Source organism: Cloeon dipterum, chromosome 3, assembly GCF_949628265.1.
Source record: "Cloeon dipterum chromosome 3, ieCloDipt1.1, whole genome shotgun sequence".
NCBI lineage: Eukaryota > Metazoa > Arthropoda > Insecta > Ephemeroptera > Baetidae > Cloeon > Cloeon dipterum.
The window spans coordinates 14,306,880-14,325,771 of NC_088788.1; the positions used below are offsets into that span (position 1 = coordinate 14,306,880).

The 18,892-nt window shown below is 41.5% G+C and overlaps 5 protein-coding genes across 6 annotated transcripts; 1 reads left to right on the top strand and 4 right to left on the bottom strand.

Moving 5' to 3' along the window:
* Positions 1–811: 811 nt before the first annotated feature.
* On the bottom strand, positions 812–3,514 carry LOC135938437 (sialate O-acetylesterase-like). The gene is made up of 11 exons (XM_065482070.1): positions 3,424–3,514; positions 3,228–3,380; positions 3,102–3,181; positions 2,956–3,051; positions 2,588–2,901; positions 2,051–2,145; positions 1,849–1,988; positions 1,632–1,783; positions 1,480–1,579; positions 1,188–1,283; positions 812–1,084 (listed from the first exon to the last, which is right to left on the bottom strand). The coding sequence occupies exons 1-11, from the start codon at positions 3,476–3,478 to the stop codon at positions 869–871; spliced, it is 1,497 nt and encodes a 498-aa protein (XP_065338142.1). The 5' UTR covers positions 3,479–3,514; the 3' UTR covers positions 812–868.
* Positions 3,515–3,537: 23 nt separating this feature from the next.
* Positions 3,538–8,003, bottom strand: smid (nuclear valosin-containing protein-like smid). Its single transcript, XM_065482067.1, has 15 exons — positions 7,691–8,003; positions 7,501–7,633; positions 7,335–7,441; positions 7,221–7,273; positions 6,994–7,165; positions 6,762–6,932; positions 6,572–6,706; positions 6,292–6,511; positions 5,826–6,102; positions 4,790–5,132; positions 4,570–4,737; positions 4,386–4,508; positions 4,119–4,325; positions 3,841–4,068; positions 3,538–3,781 (listed from the first exon to the last, which is right to left on the bottom strand). The coding sequence occupies exons 1-15, from the start codon at positions 7,901–7,903 to the stop codon at positions 3,731–3,733; spliced, it is 2,601 nt and encodes an 866-aa protein (XP_065338139.1). The 5' UTR covers positions 7,904–8,003; the 3' UTR covers positions 3,538–3,730.
* Positions 8,004–8,220: 217 nt separating this feature from the next.
* Positions 8,221–13,014, top strand: LOC135938432 (E3 ubiquitin-protein ligase TRIM37-like). 2 transcript variants are annotated; one of them, XM_065482065.1, is made up of 15 exons: positions 8,221–8,579; positions 8,643–8,911; positions 8,973–9,186; positions 9,237–9,553; positions 9,608–9,817; positions 9,874–10,168; positions 10,313–10,754; positions 10,912–10,990; positions 11,094–11,293; positions 11,348–11,593; positions 11,649–11,761; positions 12,028–12,113; positions 12,166–12,326; positions 12,384–12,486; positions 12,545–13,014. In XM_065482065.1, the coding sequence occupies exons 1-15, from the start codon at positions 8,517–8,519 to the stop codon at positions 12,573–12,575; spliced, it is 2,829 nt and encodes a 942-aa protein (XP_065338137.1). In that variant the 5' UTR covers positions 8,221–8,516; the 3' UTR covers positions 12,576–13,014. The 2 variants fall into 2 exon arrangements, with proteins under 2 accessions (XP_065338137.1, XP_065338138.1); XM_065482066.1 differs by having other exon boundaries at positions 8,223–8,579; positions 11,148–11,296; positions 11,351–11,593.
* A 518-nt stretch (positions 13,015–13,532) lies between these two features.
* On the bottom strand, positions 13,533–17,690 carry Tasp1 (Taspase 1). The gene is made up of 7 exons (XM_065482069.1): positions 17,475–17,690; positions 15,217–15,284; positions 14,813–15,164; positions 14,540–14,604; positions 14,363–14,482; positions 14,115–14,310; positions 13,533–14,055 (listed from the first exon to the last, which is right to left on the bottom strand). The coding sequence occupies exons 1-7, from the start codon at positions 17,500–17,502 to the stop codon at positions 13,787–13,789; spliced, it is 1,098 nt and encodes a 365-aa protein (XP_065338141.1). The 5' UTR covers positions 17,503–17,690; the 3' UTR covers positions 13,533–13,786.
* On the bottom strand, positions 15,601–17,478 carry Rnmt (RNA guanine-7 methyltransferase). The gene is made up of 3 exons (XM_065482068.1): positions 16,862–17,478; positions 16,511–16,808; positions 15,601–16,167 (listed from the first exon to the last, which is right to left on the bottom strand). The coding sequence occupies exons 1-3, from the start codon at positions 17,413–17,415 to the stop codon at positions 15,706–15,708; spliced, it is 1,314 nt and encodes a 437-aa protein (XP_065338140.1). The 5' UTR covers positions 17,416–17,478; the 3' UTR covers positions 15,601–15,705.
* Positions 17,691–18,892: the final 1,202 nt, after the last annotated feature.

Genomic DNA, 18,892 nt, shown 5'->3' on the forward strand with positions numbered 1-18,892 from the left:
ACCTGACTGGTTCGCTTTGAAGAGGAATTTTATTTTCTTTTTTTTCCGGCGCATCGGAGTATATAATTTAAGTATTTGAATCAAACTTCGAGCGTAAGTCCACATTTCTCAGACACCATATAGCAGGAGTGATATTCCCTACGATGTTTTTCGTAATTATATTTATTATAATTTTCCAAATTTATTTCATTTCATTACAAAGAGCAATCGCTTTTGCCGTCTCTTTTACCGCGATGATTTGCTTCTAAGTACGAACCATGCTGATTGTGAGTTAGATTGTTTGAACAATGGTCACATTCGTCGTTTTCAGACGTGCCGAAGTCAAAAACTCGATGGCTAACTTGGTCGGCAGAAGACAAACTTCTTGCGTGTGGTAGCTTATTCTGACCTTTTGGTTGGCGATGGGGTGGATTCGCTTCTTCGTCACTTGTAAATCTCTACTTTCTGAGGAACCGGTGGGCAAGGCAATCAAACCAGCTGTTAATAATCTGAGCCAAAATTAAAAGAAAAAACACTTATAAAAAATGCCTACAAAGTTGACATTCTCATAACAGCAGAATACAAGGCAACGGCTCTGTTAAAGGCTCTGTCTGGCAATGACTGCGCGTGCTATTTTTGCGAATCTTGTATTGTATCACGTTTACTTTGTGAAGTGATACAAACTTTGTTTTTAGAAACTTTCTCCTTGGTAAATAAGATTAAGAAGGAGACTTACTTTCCTAATAAATCCCTTTTGCGACTTATTTTTTGGCTCCATTCGCTTGGGAAAAAGAGTAAAAGCGTTTTTTCCAAACTTCTCAAGACATAATTGGAAGCAAAATTTATTGTTAAATCATTCCATCTTTATACACTGTATCAACATTATTATTTAAGGGCTCTTGAACAAAGGGAATGACATGATTATGGCCGGCAATCCATCAGGTCCTCGGTCGGTGGAGTAAACGGGACATGATTTGTAGTCGCACGGCTTAGCTGACCACCCATACGCCATTTCTGTCGCAGTTTCCTCGATCATATAGGTCAATGTGTCAGAGGTCACGTTGTAAATGGGTGCCTCCACCCATACACCATCAAGCCGTCTGAACTAAAAGATAATATTTAAAAATACCACTTTAAATGTATTCATCAATTAAATAGCAACAAATCAGATCTGCAAAAATGTAATTTAAAATAATTTTAGCACATACATAGAATCCTGAAGGGTCACCCGCTTGTCCGTTAAACTGAACCTGCCAGCTGTACGTAACTGTGCACATTGTAAGATCATCTCTTCGAATGGAAGGCTGAAAGGCAAAACACCATTATTAATCGCGCATCTTTGTGAAAGGTGCAAAAAATTCATTTGAAATAAAAGGGAAGAAAATTATGATTAATAACATGTCTGAGAGAGGGAGTATTAATCCATCTTAATTAATATTCCAACCGGACCATCATTACTATTACACGCGTGAAGAAAACCCCGCTTTTAATTAAACTTACAATGGGCCCAACGAATTCGAGGTCGAACCTGTCGTAGTAAAGAAACACGAAAGAGTGGGCAAGTCTTCTTGCGACCGTTTGCTTGTCACGGAAGTAGACACTAAAAAATCAACTCAAAAAAATTAATTTCAAAATTATTAGTTTCATTCCACCTTCCAAAGGGAGACGAAGGGTCGTAAAGGTCGTAAGCAGGTGCCATAAATGTTTCATTGTTAAAGTTATTCGGCGCCACTTCCGTATCAAAAGTCTGGTGCAAACGGAGGTCAGACACCAGTTGATCATTTTCGCCTTCCATCGGGCCGAGCTGGAAAAATCCGATAAAAAAATTACACATCTCTCAGCTTTCACTCTCTCATTTGTCGAGAGCACCTGCACGAATCCAAATGGGAAATACCAGCCCTCGGGAGTCGTTGGGACTGTTCCGTCAAAGAACGTGTCTGCCCAGTCAAATGTCAAATTTTTAAACTGACACGTATAGTAAGGCAGGTTGTACTGCACGTTGCTCTCGCCTGGATTTACAGAATAGCTTGTTGTGCGTACGTATTATTATTTTTTTCTATATATTTTATACCTTGGTGCCAGATAACTCCTCTAATGGAATTAGACGTGAGGGGATGGATCATTGCGTTCCAAATTGAGCTCTCTTCCACCAGACCTTGTCCAAATCTAAAAATAGCAACTGTTTGTATTTTAGGCAGTGTTATTGATTTTCTCATACAATCCCGTTTAATTATTTTTCCGCCACTTTTTTGTGAATATATTTTAAATAGCGCATTCGAGATTTATTTCTAATTTTGTTCTTATCAGTATGTTATTTTCCGAAGGAAACTTTTACAACAGATTTTTTTCTCCAAAAATCAACTTAGGGAGAGGACTTTTCATTTCATCTTATTTACCTGATAACAGGTAGCAAAACACAATTTTAAAATTTAATGTTAATTTATAATATCACATTACAAAGCGGCTTTGTGTATATGATTAATGAGCAAGTCACTGAAACTCATGGCCAGAAAAATAACAAAAATTGATACTAACCCGACCACTACAGCCTTAATTGAAAAATCACATGAATTTTACACAGCTTTGAAAATTGGGAACTAGTGCTTACTCGGGGCTCTGTGTGGTGTTGCACACATCGATCACCCGCGTGGAAATCCAGCCTTCGATATTCGAACTGGCGTACGTCGCCTGTATCAGCCCGATCGGCGGATGGTCAGGCACTTGGTCCAGCAATCTGGTCGCGTACAGCAAGCACAGGGCAGAAAATTCAGGCACGTTTTCCGCCTTCAGTTGGCTCCAAGCCTGATTGTATGGATAAGGTTCATTGAGTTCTCTGCTTGCGGTGCTCGGCTGGAGCTTCGCAGTCCAGATTTTGCTACTGTATTGCATCACGTTCTCAATTTCAGTCGTGGAATCTAAAATCTTTATTTATTTATTGCATCTCTCAAAGTACAGCAAAAATATTTTAATTTTTACATCTTTCATTGGGAGCTCCATGTTTCCTTCGCCAGCACAGAGCCAAATATCCCCAAAATATACATTTTCCAACAGCGCGCTCTCTTTGAGACCTATCTGTGTGTGGAAATTATTTTCATAAAGAAAATTGTCTACAAAAATCTCACCCGTGCATTGTGTTCTATCAAAATTGAGTGCGGGCCTCCCGATACGTGCGCGGGTATAATGAAAGACCACGTAGCGTTGCCTAAAATGTTTCTTATTTATGCCCTTTTGGCGTTCAGCTTAAATACCTCCAATCGTGACTGAATCGCTGAACTGTTCAAAACTAATTAGCACCGTGGCGCCAATTTGGCCATACCCCCAAATTCGAGCCCTTTTTGGACTTTGCTGAAGCATCATGTTGCTCTGAAAGGTGTTAGATAGGCGGAAGCTTTGAGCATCGCCTATTTTGACAAGTCAAGTAGTGCATCTATATATTTTACTCACATGTCTGTAGCAAAGCATACGCTACCAATGCAGAGAAAAGGAGCAAATTTTGCATGATATGCGCCTGCCAAACTAAGTCTTATTAGTGGTAAAGAAGAACTGATAGATTCATAGTTTCTTTTTAAAACCAATGATTTTATTTTTATCATTACAAAAGAAATCTTTTGATAACATTCAAATGACATCTAACAAGCTACATCCAGCAAACTAAATATATATTGACAGATCCTCTAGGTCACTGGGTTGGCCCAGATAAGAGCTTGAGGGCTACTGATCTCTCAGGATAAGGCATTATTTCTTAAAATGATTAATTTTTTGGTCCATACAGGATCTTCAGCCGCTCGTAGCGCACTTTATCCTGTAGTAAAAAAAATGATTAAAGTTCCAAAATAACTATTTATAGGACTTTTAACATACCGCGTCTGAAACTGAAGGCCTGAGTTTTTGTACGGCAGTCTGGAAGTGCCTCTGCTCGACCAGCAGAGCTTTGGCAGAGCTTTTATTTAACGTGGCCTCTTTGACGAGCGCTAAACTAGCCTCACGCACCAAGGCGGCCAGATCTGCACCAGTGTAGCCACCCGTGTTGTCGTCTTTGCCCAGCTCTTCCAACGAGACATCATCAGACAATGGAGGGCGTGTTCCGTTCTGCATGAAAATACTAGATCGCAGATCCATGGAGCATAATAAGTTCTCACCTTTGTCAGGGCCTTGAGGATGTCGATTCTGTCATCCTCATCAGGCAAGCCCACATACAAAATTTTGTCTAATCGACCAGGTCGCAAAACCGCAGGATCGACAATGTCTGGTCTGTTGGTGGCCGCCATCAGAAACACGCCTTGTCTGCCTTCAATGCCGTCCATTTCTGTCAGCATTTGATTTACTACTCGCATTGAGGCACCTCCCTGAAAAAATCAATGTAATAACAGGTAAATACAATGGCGTTTAGGGGAGTTCACGCTTACTTCTCCAGATTCTGATCGTTTTGGGCAAAGCGAGTCGAGTTCGTCAAAAAATATTACACATGGAGCAGAGTTTTTCGCCCTCTGGAAACACTGGCGGACCGCCCTTTCACTCTCACCAACATACTGGAAATGATAAATGAATTTAATAAAATAAAAATGCAAAATACCATCAAAAAATACTCACCATATTCAGCAATTCAGGCCCTTTGACTGAGATGAAATTGATGCCCGCTTCATTGGCAACTGCCTTTGCCAGCAAAGTTTTTCCGCAGCCTGGTGGGCCGCATAATAAGACACCAGCTGGGGTTGACAATCCGAGCTTTTCAAACTCTTCAGAAAATTGAACTGGAGCCTGAATTACAAAATTATAATCTTATTCCTCATGAACTATATAGATCGTGTACCAAAACTGTCATTTTCAGCTCCTCTCTGATGTCCTTGAGAGAGCCAATATCATTCCACGTGACATCAGGAACGGTGGCAAAACCCTCTCGCTTGGCTGAGGGCTGGACCTTCTTCAAGGCCACAATGAAATCTTGCCGCTCTATCTGCAGCTTGGCCAGCTGCTCTGGAGTAAGCGGCGGTTTGTCCTTCAACCACTCCACTAAGTCTTCCAGAGTGAGTTTGTTCAGCTTTTTCTCTCCGCATTCTTCAGGATGTTCTAATCCATTTTCAGTCGGAGCAGGGTCATCTGATTTTGAGGTAGAAGCAGTAGACTTTGCTTGTCCTTTCAGTGAAAATAGTAATCTGTTGATGGGAAAATCGCAAGTCATTTTCACGCATTGATTATCTTTGACAGAAAAAATTTGTTAGCAAGCGGTTCTGCGAACAGACATAGAGCTTTTGATTTTACTAATTCCGGATATCTGGTAATTTCAGCTAATTGAAGTTTATAACAGTTAGGTTTTTTATGATATTCCCCTACAGACATAAAAGGCCTTGGACAGAACACAATTGTTTATCAGAGTATTTAAGTGGACGCAATTCAAGAGGTTTAATTATACCCAAAATAATTCTTATCTAAAAATGGAAAGCTATTTTTGAGGAGCAAAAATAATCTTATAATGAACAAGTGTATTTTAGCCTCATCAGGTCACTTCACCTAAAAATCAAATTTCCACAGTTCAGCAACCTGCAGAGGAAACTGGGAGTCTGGTTTTATAGTGGAATGTTGATTATTTTTAAATCGATTGCCAAAAATTTGTGGTCCAAGCTTAATTTTAAATAAATATTGACACTTGAATTGAGCCATTACAACTCATCAAATTCACAGAAGTGCCTTGAAGGCAAACCCATACCCTCGGCCCAACCATTCATTAGGTTTGATGGTTTGATTTTCTCTTGTTCAAACTTACATGAGAGAGTTAACCTAAACAAAGTAGCAACTAACTCATATGAAAAGACCAAAATTATCTTTCTCAAAGGAGAAACATTAATTACCTGTTGACCGCAGCCATGGCTGCTTCTCGCGCCAAGGAATTCAAATCCGCACCCACAAATCCTGGAGTGAGTTTCCCCAGTTCTTCCATGCTCAAGTCAGGCGAGAAACGCAACTTGGCACAAAGCACATTCAAAATGCTGATTCGTGCCTTTTCGTTTGGAATTCCCAAAGAAACCTCTCGATCAAATCTGCCAGCTCTGCGCAAAGCAGGATCCAGCGAGTCAGGTCTGTTTGTGGCTCCAACTACAATCACCTGCCCATCACTCGATGATAGCTCTGTCAAAATTCTTCAGTTAGTCACGATTATTAATAAAATACGAAAAAATCAATGAGAATATAAGATTTTCTCCCTTTAATAAAATGTTAGTGAAACTCGTGAATTTTTCTCATAAAAAAAGGGGGACATAGTGATATACCAACGAATTTTCTACTCTGCTGAGGCTTTTACATAATATACAAGCATACCATCCATGGACATAAGAAGCTGCGCAACAATCCGTCTCTCCATTTCTCTTTGGGCGTTTGCTCTGTGAGGAGCAATGGCATCAATTTCGTCCAGGAACAGAACACAAGGAGACATGGCTTTGGCGTTCTCGAACAACTCTCGTATGCGCTCCTCAGACTCTCCAGAAAGACCAGCCACGAGCTCAGTGGCAGCAACTTTCATCAGCGGGATGCCTAGCTCCTATTATACATATATCAAGACACAAAAATCAAGAACTATATTTTAATGAGGTTGACTCACCCCAGCGATGGCATTTGCGAGCAAAGTTTTGCCACAACCTGGAGGACCGTGCAGCAAAAACCCTCTTGGAGGAGTCACACCAATCTGATTGTACACTTCTGGGTGTTTGATGTGAACTAACAGTTGGCACACTTCCTGTAATACGCCAGTGAGTTTATATTAATTTGACATTACATTATTTAATGAATACCTTCAGGCAGTTCTCGTTGCCACCAACATCATTAAACGTCACAGTTGAAACCTTTGCTTCATTAGCAATTTTTTTCCTTTTAGAAGGATTTGAAGCCTTTTGAGACGCAGAGCTGCTTTCATCAAGAGGGCTTTTACGCTTCTTTGAAGCACTTGAGGATGCATTTGGTACCTGGAAAAGTACATTAACATATTGTGCATATTGTCTAGCTTGGATGCCAGATAAGCTATACCTGAGACACTTTCTGAGATGATTGAGCAACAGCAGGTTTTCCAGGAGGCGCAACTGTGTTTCTGATGATGCTCACTCTTGGAGGCTCTGCTAGAGGAGCAAAAATAGACCTCGGAGGGCTTTCATCTTCTGAACTTGTGATGTCTATCAGCTCTTGCACCTTGCTCTCATTTCTGCATGAATTATATTATGAGTACCAAAGAAAATGTTATTTTATCTCATCCTTACCTGGCTTGAGCTTTCTTCAAATATAGTTGGTCCAACATGCTATTGGAGCACTTCTAGAACACATGGATAATTTATCGCATTAAAGCAAAGCAGATAGAACAGGAAACAGGGTACCTTATTAGCCTCGGCAATAACTGCCTCTGGGCTTCCATCATCCTCCGCTGCCTCAATGTCAGAGTCACTGCTTTCTTCAGTTAGATTTTCCAGAATTGATTTCAAAGCTGAAATTATTATCAACATTAAACGCATTTCAAGGATTAGAATTAGAAAGCATACATACCCGACTCAACGGCTCGTCTGAAAATGTCTTTCTTTTTCCTCTCATACTCAGGGTACGCTCGAATCAAATAATTGATGACATCATTTACATGAATCGTTCTATCGTCTCCATTCTGCTGAAGTTTCCGCACATACTGAGAAAATTTGAAGCAACATTACACAATGAAAATTTACTTGATCATCATACAAACCCTACAAATCCTCTCCAAGAGTATCCTGTCAACAAAGTAAGATTTAGACTTTGGCTTCACTTTCTTAGAGTTTGGCGACTCTCTGCACGTGTCCCCCTGGCTGTCGTCCGCAGGATCTATAACCTCCTCATCCTCAATGGTAACTCCACCGCTCGTGTCAGCTTCCTCGACGTTGGAGGAACCACTTGCTTTCGGTGATCCTCTGTCTGTCATGGTAAAAATCAATGACGAAAATTTGAAAGTTTCAACGGAAGAGCCGGCTTGGGCAGCTGCCGTTGAATCATATGATTGAGAACAAACGCTTGGTTTGTTTAGTTTTGAAAATATAGCAATCACGGCGCTGCAGGCGCTAAACTTTTAAGAGGCGTGGCCTCGTTAAGGTCGGAAAACATCATTCATTGTTCATTGAAAAAACACAGACTCTCTTGCCTCTAGATTGATGAAACGATTGAGCGATTTAAGTTTTATTAAACAAAATTCATAATCTTGTGATTGATAATTAATGAATTATATAAAATACAATCAGGGATTTTAATTGGATTTTTAAAGGGCAAACCTGTTTTTGTTGACCTACGTGAAGATGGCTCTGCGCTCGCTTAGCTAGCATAGGACGACGATCCCATCCCAGATTTTGACACTACTACTTGACAACCAATAACAACAATGGAGCAAGGAGAAATATTCTTCACTTTTTAGTCTGAGAACTGAATAATTATTCATAATGCTGTTGTGAATTCCAACCTTTCAGCTAAAAATCGTTAAGCCATGATTATATTCTCGCGACTCCTCTCTTGAATTTCTTCTGTTGAACCTCAGTCTTTGCAATATGGCAGGAATCCGAGAAAAAGGTCACTCGTCTAGCAGGAAGCAGGATGAGAACAGTGTCGAGGTACGTAACGCGAACATGCCATCCCCTCTGCCCTGAGTAACAACCCTGAATCTTCCTTCGCAGTCGCTGGCAGAGGTTTTTCGCTGCTTCATTTGCATGGAAAAGCTGCGCGACGCTCACCTGTGTCCGCACTGCTCCAAACTGTGTTGTTACCTTTGCATTCGAAGATGGCTCACGGAGACCAGGTCGCAGTGTCCTCACTGCCGAGCGTCATTGCACTTGCATGAGCTGGTCAACTGTCGTTGGGTTGAGGATGTCACTCAGCAGCTGGACAGTCTGCAGGCCATGGGTGCTGCCAACACTGATGGCACGGACAACGTCGACAAAGACAGGTAGCTAATTTAGATCTATGCTTATGTTTTGGACTTTAAAACAAATTTCCCCTAATGTCAGCCGCTGCGAAAGTCACCAGGAGAAGCTGTCAGTGTACTGCTGGACGTGTCAAAGGTGTATTTGCCACCAGTGTGCTCTTTGGGGTGGCACTCACTCGGGACACACTTTCAAGCCTCTAGAGGAGGTGTACGAACAGCACATTTCCCAAATCAAAGATGAAGTTTACCAGCTGCGTCGGCGACTAATGGAGCTGATAGGACTTGTCCAAGAAGTGGTAAGAAAAAAAGTTATCCATTGTTTTACATGATTCTTAGTTTATTGCAGGAAGGAAATGTCGAGTCAGTGAGAGCAGCCAAGGATGAACGCGTCAGGGAAATCAGGAATGCTGTTGAACAGATGATAGCTCGACTTGATTCGCACCTCAAGGCCAAGTTGATGACACTGATGGGGCAGAAGACGGCGCTGATCCAGGAGACTGAACAGCTGGAAGCCCTGCTCTATGAGGTTGACAGGCAACTGCACACCTGCTCTAGAAGTGAGCTCATCAGAAGGAGTGGCGAGCTGACTCGAAAACTGCATGCCGTGAGAAGGAAACCGACCACTAGCTTTGTCACTGCGCCTGTTCCAGCAGATTTTCAAAGGTGCAATTCTAGATTTCTAAATTGGATTACTCATTAATTGATTTGTGATTGCAGTGAAATTGTGCCAAATTACGACAGCAGCAACTTTATTCTGCAGAATTTCAGTCAGCTGCAGCACAAGGCCGACCCTGTTTATTCACCACCTCTCTTTGTCAATGGTTTGTGCTGGAAATTGAAGGTGTATCCTGATGGAAATGGAGTTGTCAGGGGCACATACCTGTCTGTTTTCCTTGAGCTTGCTTCTGGTTTACCTGAAACATCCAAGTGGGTTAAATCTCCATTGATATTTTCCTGATTATCTGAATTAAATTTTTTCAAAGGTACGAGTACCGAGTTGAAATGGTCCATCAAGGCTCAAGAGACAACAGCAAAAATATTATCCGTGAATTCGCCTCCGACTTTGAGGTGGGTGAGTGCTGGGGCTACAACCGCTTCTTCCGTCTAGATCTTCTTGCAAGTGAAGGCTACCTGAATACAAGCCTCGACACCTTAATCCTGCGCTTCCAAGTGAGGCCGCCCACATTCTTTCAAAGGTGCAGGGACCAACAGTGGTACATTGGGCAGCTGCTCACCGTTCAGTCCCAATATGTCAGTCAAATCAGTACGTTAAAAGAGGTTAGTGTCATTTTGAAATTTTGTAATTTGTATTTAATTTGTTGAAATCTGTTTTGGTCATTTGTCATGGACTTTATGAAATATACACGTCATAAACTCTTTATCGCTTGGTTAAAACCGTTATCCTTGATATTTTTTTTCCAGCAAGTGTCAATGTTGCGGAATGGAGGCAACGCGACAGTCAACAACTCGTCCAACTCTTCACCAGTGAACGTGACCAGAGCGCTGAGCATCAGCAGCGAGCCCCCTTTGGCCAACACCTCAGAGCTGGCCACCGCAGCCAACCCAAAGTCAGTCTCCCTCACAACCACGCCGACCCTCCAGTTGCCCCCTGGGTTCCCGTCGCCCTCTCAGCAAACTCTGCCCCGGGCCGTGGACGTCGGAACTGACACTTCTGCAGAATCCTCGCCTGTTAGGACGCTGCGGAGGGTGCGCAATCCATCTGTCAGCAGCGATAGCGACAGCGAGATAAGCAACTCAATGAAGGATTCTGATTCCATTGAAATGGGCACTGTGAGGAGAAGGAGACCTGTTCTTGATGAAGTATCAAATGATGAGAATGATATTGACGTCGAAGCAATGTCGGGTAAATTATTTTCTCTTGTCTCAGCCAATTATTTTTTTAATTGCACGTTAAAGGTTTTTTTCACCAGCTGAATTTTACTGAGATTGTATAAATTTGGTGAAAACTGGAAATTAGATCAACTTTATTTCGGATTTTAAACCATATTTTTTATTTCAAGGTGATAACGATGTGGAATTCTCAATCACAAGGCAGCTTCGGTTTCCAGACTTCCTGGCAGCTAGTGCTGAATCTTTTGAGTGAGTTCAACTACCTTTAAAAAGATAAAATTCCATTAGTATACAAAGTTAAGCGGCAGCAAAATTGAGGATAAAAACTTGTCTCTTTCTGTTTTAATTTTAGCTCTTCAATTTTTCCACATCACCATCAATTCATACTGAAAATTATTCCTTCCAGACCCTCTGTTGTTGATTCATCTAGTCTTGGGGAAGAACTGATGCTACTGCACTTATTTGAGTTGCAAGACAGAGAACGGAACTCATCCAGCGCCAGTGGCACAGGTGCTGATCCATCTTGGAAGCGACCAAGCATCAGTAATCCATCTGGCAAGCAGTGGATTCAAAGTTGTGACATCGGGTTGTAATAACTCAAATTGCCAGGTCTGAATGTCGCGGGCGCTTGGTTCAAACCCCGAAGGCTCAGCCGGCAGCCGCTGGCCACTGCCAGCAGTGTCTTGGACACTCTGCAACTGGACATGGCTTCACTCGGCGTTTCAAGCAGCAGCAGCAGTAGCAACAGCAACAACAATCTCCCTTCTCGCCAAAGCGCATTTATGCCAATGTCACCTAGATCTGAGCCTCATTTGCCGCAAATTGACGAAATACGATCTCTCACCCAAAAATGTAAACTTTGTTACTGAAATAGAGGGAAATAAATAATTAATTGAAAATTCACTAGCAAGCAAGAGTCGATCTGATTCTCGCCAGCCCTGCAGACACAGCACTGCTGCAGCTGCTGCCTCGACTGTTTCTAGCTCATCCCAAACAAGAAGCTTGAGCCCCACAACTCAGGTATACAAATATGATGCTTTGAACTTTCCTTAATGTAATAAAAATTACTTTAAAACTTACTATGTATAGTAGTTTACTCTTTGCTAAACAATAGTAAAAGTTAAGTTTGTTGCCTTGGACTTAAAAATTTTTGGCAGATGATGCATATCAGTTAGCTTAGATTTGTGTCACTAACATAATTTTTGCTGTGTGGTTTTTACTTCCCAACTTGTGCTAAGTTAAGAAAGTTTTATCATGAAGAACCATTTTTTTGAATCGCATTGCAGGCTCACCTGAACGCTTATTTGTCGTATGTGAAGCAACTTGAGCTAGCCAGTGATGATGACACGAGCTCATCTGCAGCTGCGAGAGAGTAACTTAAATTTTGGTTGCTGTCAGTAGAAGTTAACGTTTTGTACTATCAGCGATTCGCACGCCATTCCACAACAGGACTCATCCGCCACCTTGTTGCCAAAACACGATGAAGGTGCCTCAGCCGCTGCTTCAACCTCGCAACCTGGAGTGTATCCCCCGATCGGAGGATCCGTCTACTTCAAAGATCTGATTAAACCCATTCCACAACGTGGTAAGTTGAGAGTCGCTAAAAACAAACTATTTCACTTTGCTTGGGTTGAAAATACAGCGGCCCAGCGTGACGCGCACAAGAAAGCAGATTCCACTGCTGAAACCACTACTACCACTGCTCAAGAAGAAGACCAGACGACACCCATCAAAGACAGCAAAAAGTATTTATTGTTCGTTCTAAATCAGTAGCCAGCATTGCTAAAATTCCCAATTTTGTAGCCCTGATGAGCCAACTGGAGACAAGAATTGATCTTCAAAGCTACTCCTGGACTAATATATGTATATTAGCAGCACTGAAACAAGTAGATCTACCTTCTCCACAAAATCGTGTCTACTCATCTCAAAACGCTTGTTTCCGCACTTTGCGGACTGAAGTTATATAATTGTTGTTTAGGTGGTGCTTCAGAACCATTTAGTTTATCACATTTGGGTTGAGTAACATGCAGATTTGATATTAGCAAAGTCATAGCTTAATTAAATTAAGCCCAAATGTTATGAACTCCTCTTCCTCATAGACATATACAAACATATTTTGAGCCGCTCCAAAATAAACTGCAAAACTAATTCTAAAACTCTTAACTGTAAAATGATCTGTATTAAAAATATACGCCAGCGAAAACTTAATATTTTATTGTTATTCATTTTTGTTTCTGTTTAACATAAAACATGATTAAACGATAATTACTTTCTGTTCTTATTTTTAATCCTCACTTAAATTCATGAGAATTAGTGATTGCTGTATTAATGCAGCTTTGCAACCATCATGGTGGTGTTTAGGGGATTATATTAATCACCTGCGTAGATGCTTCACTATACCAATGCAGCCAGTTGACAGACAGTCTCCTTCAATAGCGCAGCTGAATGCGATCCGCAGCACAGCATGGATTTCAAAAAGTTAATTCTGCAAGTAAAAAGTGACCAGTTTCCAGAAGTCGCCCAAGCATCCACAGTATTGCCAGAACTTGCGGGTCTGGAAATGGGGAGTGAAGTGAAGATCGAGACTTTGATCAATCCTATTTGGTGTCTGATTAAAGGTAGATTTCAGTTACGTATTTGCCATGCATATATTATTATAAATAATTAGAGGACCCGAAGAAAACGGCCTGCGATCGAGAACGTATCCGAATGAGAGATATGAACAAGGCATTCGAGTCGCTGCGGAGCAAATTACCATCCTGCAAACCACTCGGAAAGAAAATGTCAAAAATTGAGTCTTTGAGGTTAAAATTTTTTATTTTCGGAACACCTGTAATGTGCGAAATTTCTAGGATGGCTATTAATTACATTAAATATCTCCAATCTCTTCTGGCGGCTGATAACGACATTCAAGAGAGGAACACGATCTTGGATAACCCACAATGGGACAGCGGCTTCAGTTCATTCGCCATTGAAATGGAATGCTTTTCCGCATAAACGGTTTGATGTCATGTAGATTTTTGAATAAAACCAGTTTAGTTGTATTCACTGCTTATTCATATCGTCATTACTGTCACAGTCTGAAAAGGGCACTTTAAATGTCACTCCCTCCACTAGCAAACATTTGCCACTCTTTTTCCCAACTGGTAGTTCCGACAGTTTAAATTTTGGCTTCGAGTTCATCTCCATGTAGCCTAAAGCCATGGAAGGCGTTGAGTGGCTCCACAGCAGTTCTCCACAGCCTTCCTGAGGGCTGCAGATGAGTGCCAAAACCCCTCCTAGTTTTTCTTCAATGCCACTTAAAAGTCGATTTTCTGAAGAGAAATTTTACCAAGATGCAACACTCCTTTCCTTTCATTTTTATGTCACATACCTAAAAATTCCTCTGTCATCACTTTGTGCATTTGAGATGCGTAAGGCTGATTAGGGCAGCTTGCCAAATTCTTCGCCACAGCCTTTGCTAAGGTGCAACGGATGAGATGCTCACCACACCCGGTTGTGCAGGTAGCCACTACTGGTCCACTGCCACTTCCATCATCCGCCCAGCAGCCAGCTCCGAACATGGACGCCTTGTGGAATTTAATTGAAAAAGGATAAAATCGAAATAAATTATATTCATACCTGCCCAAGTCTTCCACAATTTTTCAGAATTATCCCTCCACTTGAGCAAACTGCTGCAGAATTCCCATTTCCATCGACACAAACCGCACCAACCGTATCAGTACACACGTCTATGCAATCCTAAATTAACGCTTTTCATGATTTATTTTGATCTTGTTGGTATTTGTTGAGTTTTACCAAAGACTGCTTGTCGCAATTTAAAATCATGTTTTTGCTCTTATTGTATTTCTTCAATGCTCTTCCTGCAAATGTAGAAGTAGTACTATTTTATCGAATACAAAATTTATCAAATTAATGTGATATTTAATCTGTGCAGTGGAACCGAATTCCAAAATTAATTAGGTTAGATTATAGTCTTAGCTGCTCAGATGCTTTTGGATACTTTTAACTTTAGCATTTACGGCACTACTAGGAGTTTTAAAAATTCAATCAGAAGCCTTTCTTTCGCACCGTGTATTAGAGTAGAGTTATCAACAACTTTAATTCCATGATTCTTTGCCCAGTCTGCCGCTCCTTGGCCAACAAGGACACAGGGTGGGATTCTGCCTAGAGTGCCTTCCTTCTTTTGTCCGAGGCACAGCGCCTTTGCGGCTCGACAAGGATTCTTGAGCGTCCCGACGGCGCCAACGCTGCCCCACAGGCCCGACGCGCCTTCCATCGCACAGGCATCACATTCAACAGTTCCTTCCCACGTCAGATTGGAACCAATACCAGCATTGGTTAAGGGACTGTCCTCAAGCAGAGAAACGGCTTCTGTGGCTGCGTCAAGTGCCGACTTGCCTTCTGCCAAAATTGAGACACCCTGAACACAAAATCTTAATGAATGGTGTAACGAAACTGATAAACACCTGTACCTTTCTGCAAGCAGCTTTACACAGCTTAGCGTATTCATTCTTTTTGCTCGCACTGTGTTTCCCGGCACCTGGCAAAAGTTCAATAACTAAAATGTATTTTCCGTATTTTCATGGCTCGTCAAAAACAAAAATTGGCTTCTTTGAGATATTAGCTCTACAAATTTTACAAAATAATAGTCAACCTTAGCAACCTGGACATGAAAATGCCAAAAATTTAGTCTGTCATTCCAGTGCAGCATCAATACACAATTAATTGCTAGATAAGTAAATCTCCACTAATTTCATTAGACAATATTTAGTTAATGCAGTAATTATATATTTTTAACAATAGGGAGATGAAATTATAATAATGATATAGGAAACTTTGAACTGATAGCATTTGCAGTCATTAAAAGAGATTTGAATATTTATTTTTACACAGTTTAAGAGTATCAACTAGTTTAAAAAACATTTTCAACAAGGTTTGGGGCACAAAAAGTGTCTCGAGATTCATTTCCTCTTCATTTTCTTTTTGGCTTCTGGATAGTCATCCAAGTTCAGCTGCTTATGATATTTTTGAAAGACAAACACAAGGTAGAGCGAAGTTGCTTCCCACTCAGACTTGGACAGAGTTCCTAAGCTCTGTGCCCTGGGATTCCTCCTCAGGTGCTCGCGGGCGTGGTCATAATCTTCTTCTTTGCCCAGCAACGTTTGCTCACTACCCGGTGGGTAGGTTTCGAGAGCGTTGATTTTTTGCAAAAGAAAACGTCCATCGCCATGCACTCGGTCGTAAAATTCAGGGAATGTCGTCTTCTCAATCAACCTTAGGCCGTGCTTCTCAGCCAACTTTACTAGAGTTGGAAAGTGGACTAAGAACTCAGGACAGGAGACCACATCTTGCAAGTGGAAGTTGTACATTGCGCCGAAGAGGGGGTAACCCTTGCTCTCTTCTTGCATTGTGATTTGATACACCTGAAAGTGGAAGAAGTTTAATTAATTCAAAAGATCCAAAATGTTTTTAAATATAAATTTTAGAATTTCACTTGGAAATTGCTAGGAAAAAACATTTTAAATCTATTTTATAACATAATTTTAGTATGAGAACTATTTATTTGACGTTCTAAATAAATTGATGTGGAATTTTTACTCAGCAGAAAAATATAATAAATCGAATTATTTACTCTAAACCAAACTCAAGCAAAAAAGGCAAAAAATCGTAATTTAAAATAAAAAATATACAAAAATACAAAAAACTGCTCACTCCAAAATGTGCGACATTTTTATAATTGACAAAGGAAATGATGATGACACTCACTTCGTTACCAAACTTGTCTTCGCCTGCAGCCTTGTGCCTTTTGACTATTTCATACGCGTTTGGTATTGTGCCTATAAAGTATCCGCCAATTTCCAGCTTCTCTGCCGCATTCTGCATCATGCAGTTGGCCTGTTGCAGACTCTCAAAGCAGTAGTGGAACGCGAACTGGCAGCTGACAAGATTGAAAACGGCCTGCCTATCCTTGTACTTCTCCCTGAGCAGTTCCTTGGTGCAGTCGGCAGTGATGAACTCGGCGGTGAAGAGCGGGCCTCTTTGCTTTTTCTTCATGTCGGCGAACCTGTGGGAGTACGAGTTTTTAATTCATTCTTTGGATTACCTCTGGAGGCTCACCTCGTCTCGCAGTGCTCCATCGAGACGGCCGCGACGTCTGCGCAGGTGACGTGACTGACGTTGCCCCGCATCCACTTGAGCAGGTCGCCGCCCTTGCCGCAGCCCAGGTCGAGCACCTTGATCGTGGTCGTGCCCTTGGCGCGGATCCTCTTCAGGTACTCGCCGATTTGCATGCTTTTCACCCAGTTGTTGAAGTTGCGCATGAAAAAGATGCGGGTCTCCTTCCTCGCCTCCAGTCCTGCGTTCTCGATGGCATTGTAGTGCGAGGCGACCACCTCCACGGCCGCCCCCGGCGTCGGCAGGCTCGCGCCGCCGCCGACGGCCGCCTCCGGCACCTCGATGGGCAGCTTCTCTGCCTCTTCCGGCGACTGCTTCCTCACCGGCTCGTCTGGAGATTTTCTTACCGGCTCGTCTGGAGATTTTTTTTGCGCCTCGTTCGAATCCGAGTCGCTCAGGTCGGGCAGAAATTGCTGCTGACTGCCCGAAGACTCTGCTTCGGCAGGTCGACCCTGGTGCGGGTCTTCGTCGAAGAGAGACGGCATCGACGCTGACATATTTTCGATTTGGTGTTTGCGCGATTGCGATTTGTTTGGCACGAGTCGTGAATACTAACCTATGTGGACACTGATGAATCCGGCCATGTGTTCAGTTTTCGGACGGCGCTAAAGGTTTTGGAATGGAACGGGCAGCGTGTGCAGTGATCGAGTTTTTGTTTACGAATCACTCGGCTTAGCTGCACTTCTTGTACTGCACTGCACGGATTTACTCTGATTTATGTGTATGTGCTCCAACTCATTGAAAATAAACACCAGCATTTCTTTCGTTCGCGCTCTCGACACCCACAGCGCCATCTCTACGCAGATGCATGAACAAGTCTCGCAAGAAAAATCCCTATTTTCCTCTAAATGACGATCTAATATACATACATATAAAATTTGGGAAAATTATATCACCTAAAAGATAATAAAAAGTGAAGTACTAATATCGCAAAGATAACTTTCACTGTTAGGTCCCTATCATCCTGATCTTTTATGGGAATAAACGAAAAAGTAAGCGAGGTATGCAATCCGCTTGACATTTCTATCCTGCTGGTTGCATAAGCACCATAGTCAGGTGGAAAATAATTTTGAATTTTCCTTTCGTTATAAGGTATAACAAAAATGATTGCGTCTGATAATTTGTTGCTAATTTTCTGTTTTAAAGCGGAGGGGGAAAATCGCTGTTCAAAATTAAATTTATTAAATATTTTCAAGAAGTTGTTTATTCATGTAACATTATAATATTTGGTGCAATGTCAACGTTGAGAACTAATATGAATTTAAATTATAAGTTTTTTGATTGGAAAAACTAATCCAAATCTTTAACGCAGTGCCGATAAATTCACTCAAAGCTGTTTTGGATCATCAATCCCTCATCATCAACAGCTAATAATAATTATTGTTCTCTTCAAAAACATGGGGACCTGCGTGCCTCTTTTTTCAAGCTCCGATCCAACCTCCAACAAAACAAAATCAAATCGAGTTTTGAACTGGCAGCTTGATGCTGCTGGGATGCAAAACGTTTCTATTTCCCCTTTATAATTAGCGTTTTTGGAAAACTATTGCTATTCTAGATCATTTTGAAAAATTATTTTCAGGCGTTTTCGGCTGCACAGGACAACTATATATATAAACTACAATTGTGTGCGGTTTAAAATATCGGAAAATTAATTATCAATGTTTGTGAGAAGAAAACTGAATGCTGCGGCCGCATTTGAGACCAGAGCTCAAGCAAGTCTCAAAATGTTTTGATTTTTAGTTATTACAGTAATTCGAACTGCTATCCAAATGCATTATATGGTCTGCGAAGTTTTGAGGAAGCGATAGATTTTTTCCCTGCACATTTGCAACTTTTTCGATTTTTCGACCGGATTCTAGCGCGGCGCTGCGTGGATGGCTGATATCTCCACAGTAAAATTCAATCTCATTGAAGGAGGAATGTCCTGCCGCGAAAGAGATTGGAATAAGATATTGGTTATAACTGTTTAAAGAC

Bases quoted from the DNA above. Each gene is read 5' to 3' on its own strand.
- LOC135938437 (XM_065482070.1), bottom strand. From the start codon at position 3,478: ATGCAAAATTTGCTCCTTTTCTCTGCATTGGTAGCGTATGCTTTGCTA. The intron at 1,784-1,848 runs GTGCTCTCGACA...GGATTTTTCCAG, and splicing joins TCCCATTTGGATTCGTGCAG to CTCGGCCCGATGGAAGGCGA. The intron at 1,284-1,479 runs GTAAGTTTAATT...TTTGCCTTTCAG, and splicing joins TCGAATTCGTTGGGCCCATT to CCTTCCATTCGAAGAGATGA.
- smid (XM_065482067.1), bottom strand. From the start codon at position 7,903: ATGACAGACAGAGGATCACCGAAAGCAAGTGGTTCCTCCAACGTCGAG. The intron at 7,166-7,220 runs GTAAGGATGAGA...TAATTCATGCAG, and splicing joins TTGAAGAAAGCTCAAGCCAG to AAATGAGAGCAAGGTGCAAG. The intron at 4,069-4,118 runs GTGAGAACTTAT...ATTTTCATGCAG, and splicing joins TCCTCAAGGCCCTGACAAAG to AACGGAACACGCCCTCCATT.
- LOC135938432 (XM_065482065.1), top strand. From the start codon at position 8,517: ATGGCAGGAATCCGAGAAAAAGGTCACTCGTCTAGCAGGAAGCAGGAT. The intron at 8,580-8,642 runs GTACGTAACGCG...CTTCCTTCGCAG, and splicing joins AGGATGAGAACAGTGTCGAG to TCGCTGGCAGAGGTTTTTCG. The intron at 11,762-12,027 runs GTATACAAATAT...ATCGCATTGCAG, and splicing joins GCTTGAGCCCCACAACTCAG to GCTCACCTGAACGCTTATTT.
- Rnmt (XM_065482068.1), bottom strand. From the start codon at position 17,415: ATGTCAGCGTCGATGCCGTCTCTCTTCGACGAAGACCCGCACCAGGGT. The intron at 16,809-16,861 runs GTGAGCCTCCAG...GTACTCCCACAG, and splicing joins ATGGAGCACTGCGAGACGAG to GTTCGCCGACATGAAGAAAA. The intron at 16,168-16,510 runs GTGAGTGTCATC...TTCCACTTTCAG, and splicing joins AAGACAAGTTTGGTAACGAA to GTGTATCAAATCACAATGCA.
- Tasp1 (XM_065482069.1), bottom strand. From the start codon at position 17,502: ATGGCCGGATTCATCAGTGTCCACATAG. The intron at 14,483-14,539 runs GTAAAACTCAAC...GCGTTAATTTAG, and splicing joins ATTGCGACAAGCAGTCTTTG to GATTGCATAGACGTGTGTAC. The intron at 14,056-14,114 runs GTATGTGACATA...ATTTCTCTTCAG, and splicing joins GATGACAGAGGAATTTTTAG to AAAATCGACTTTTAAGTGGC.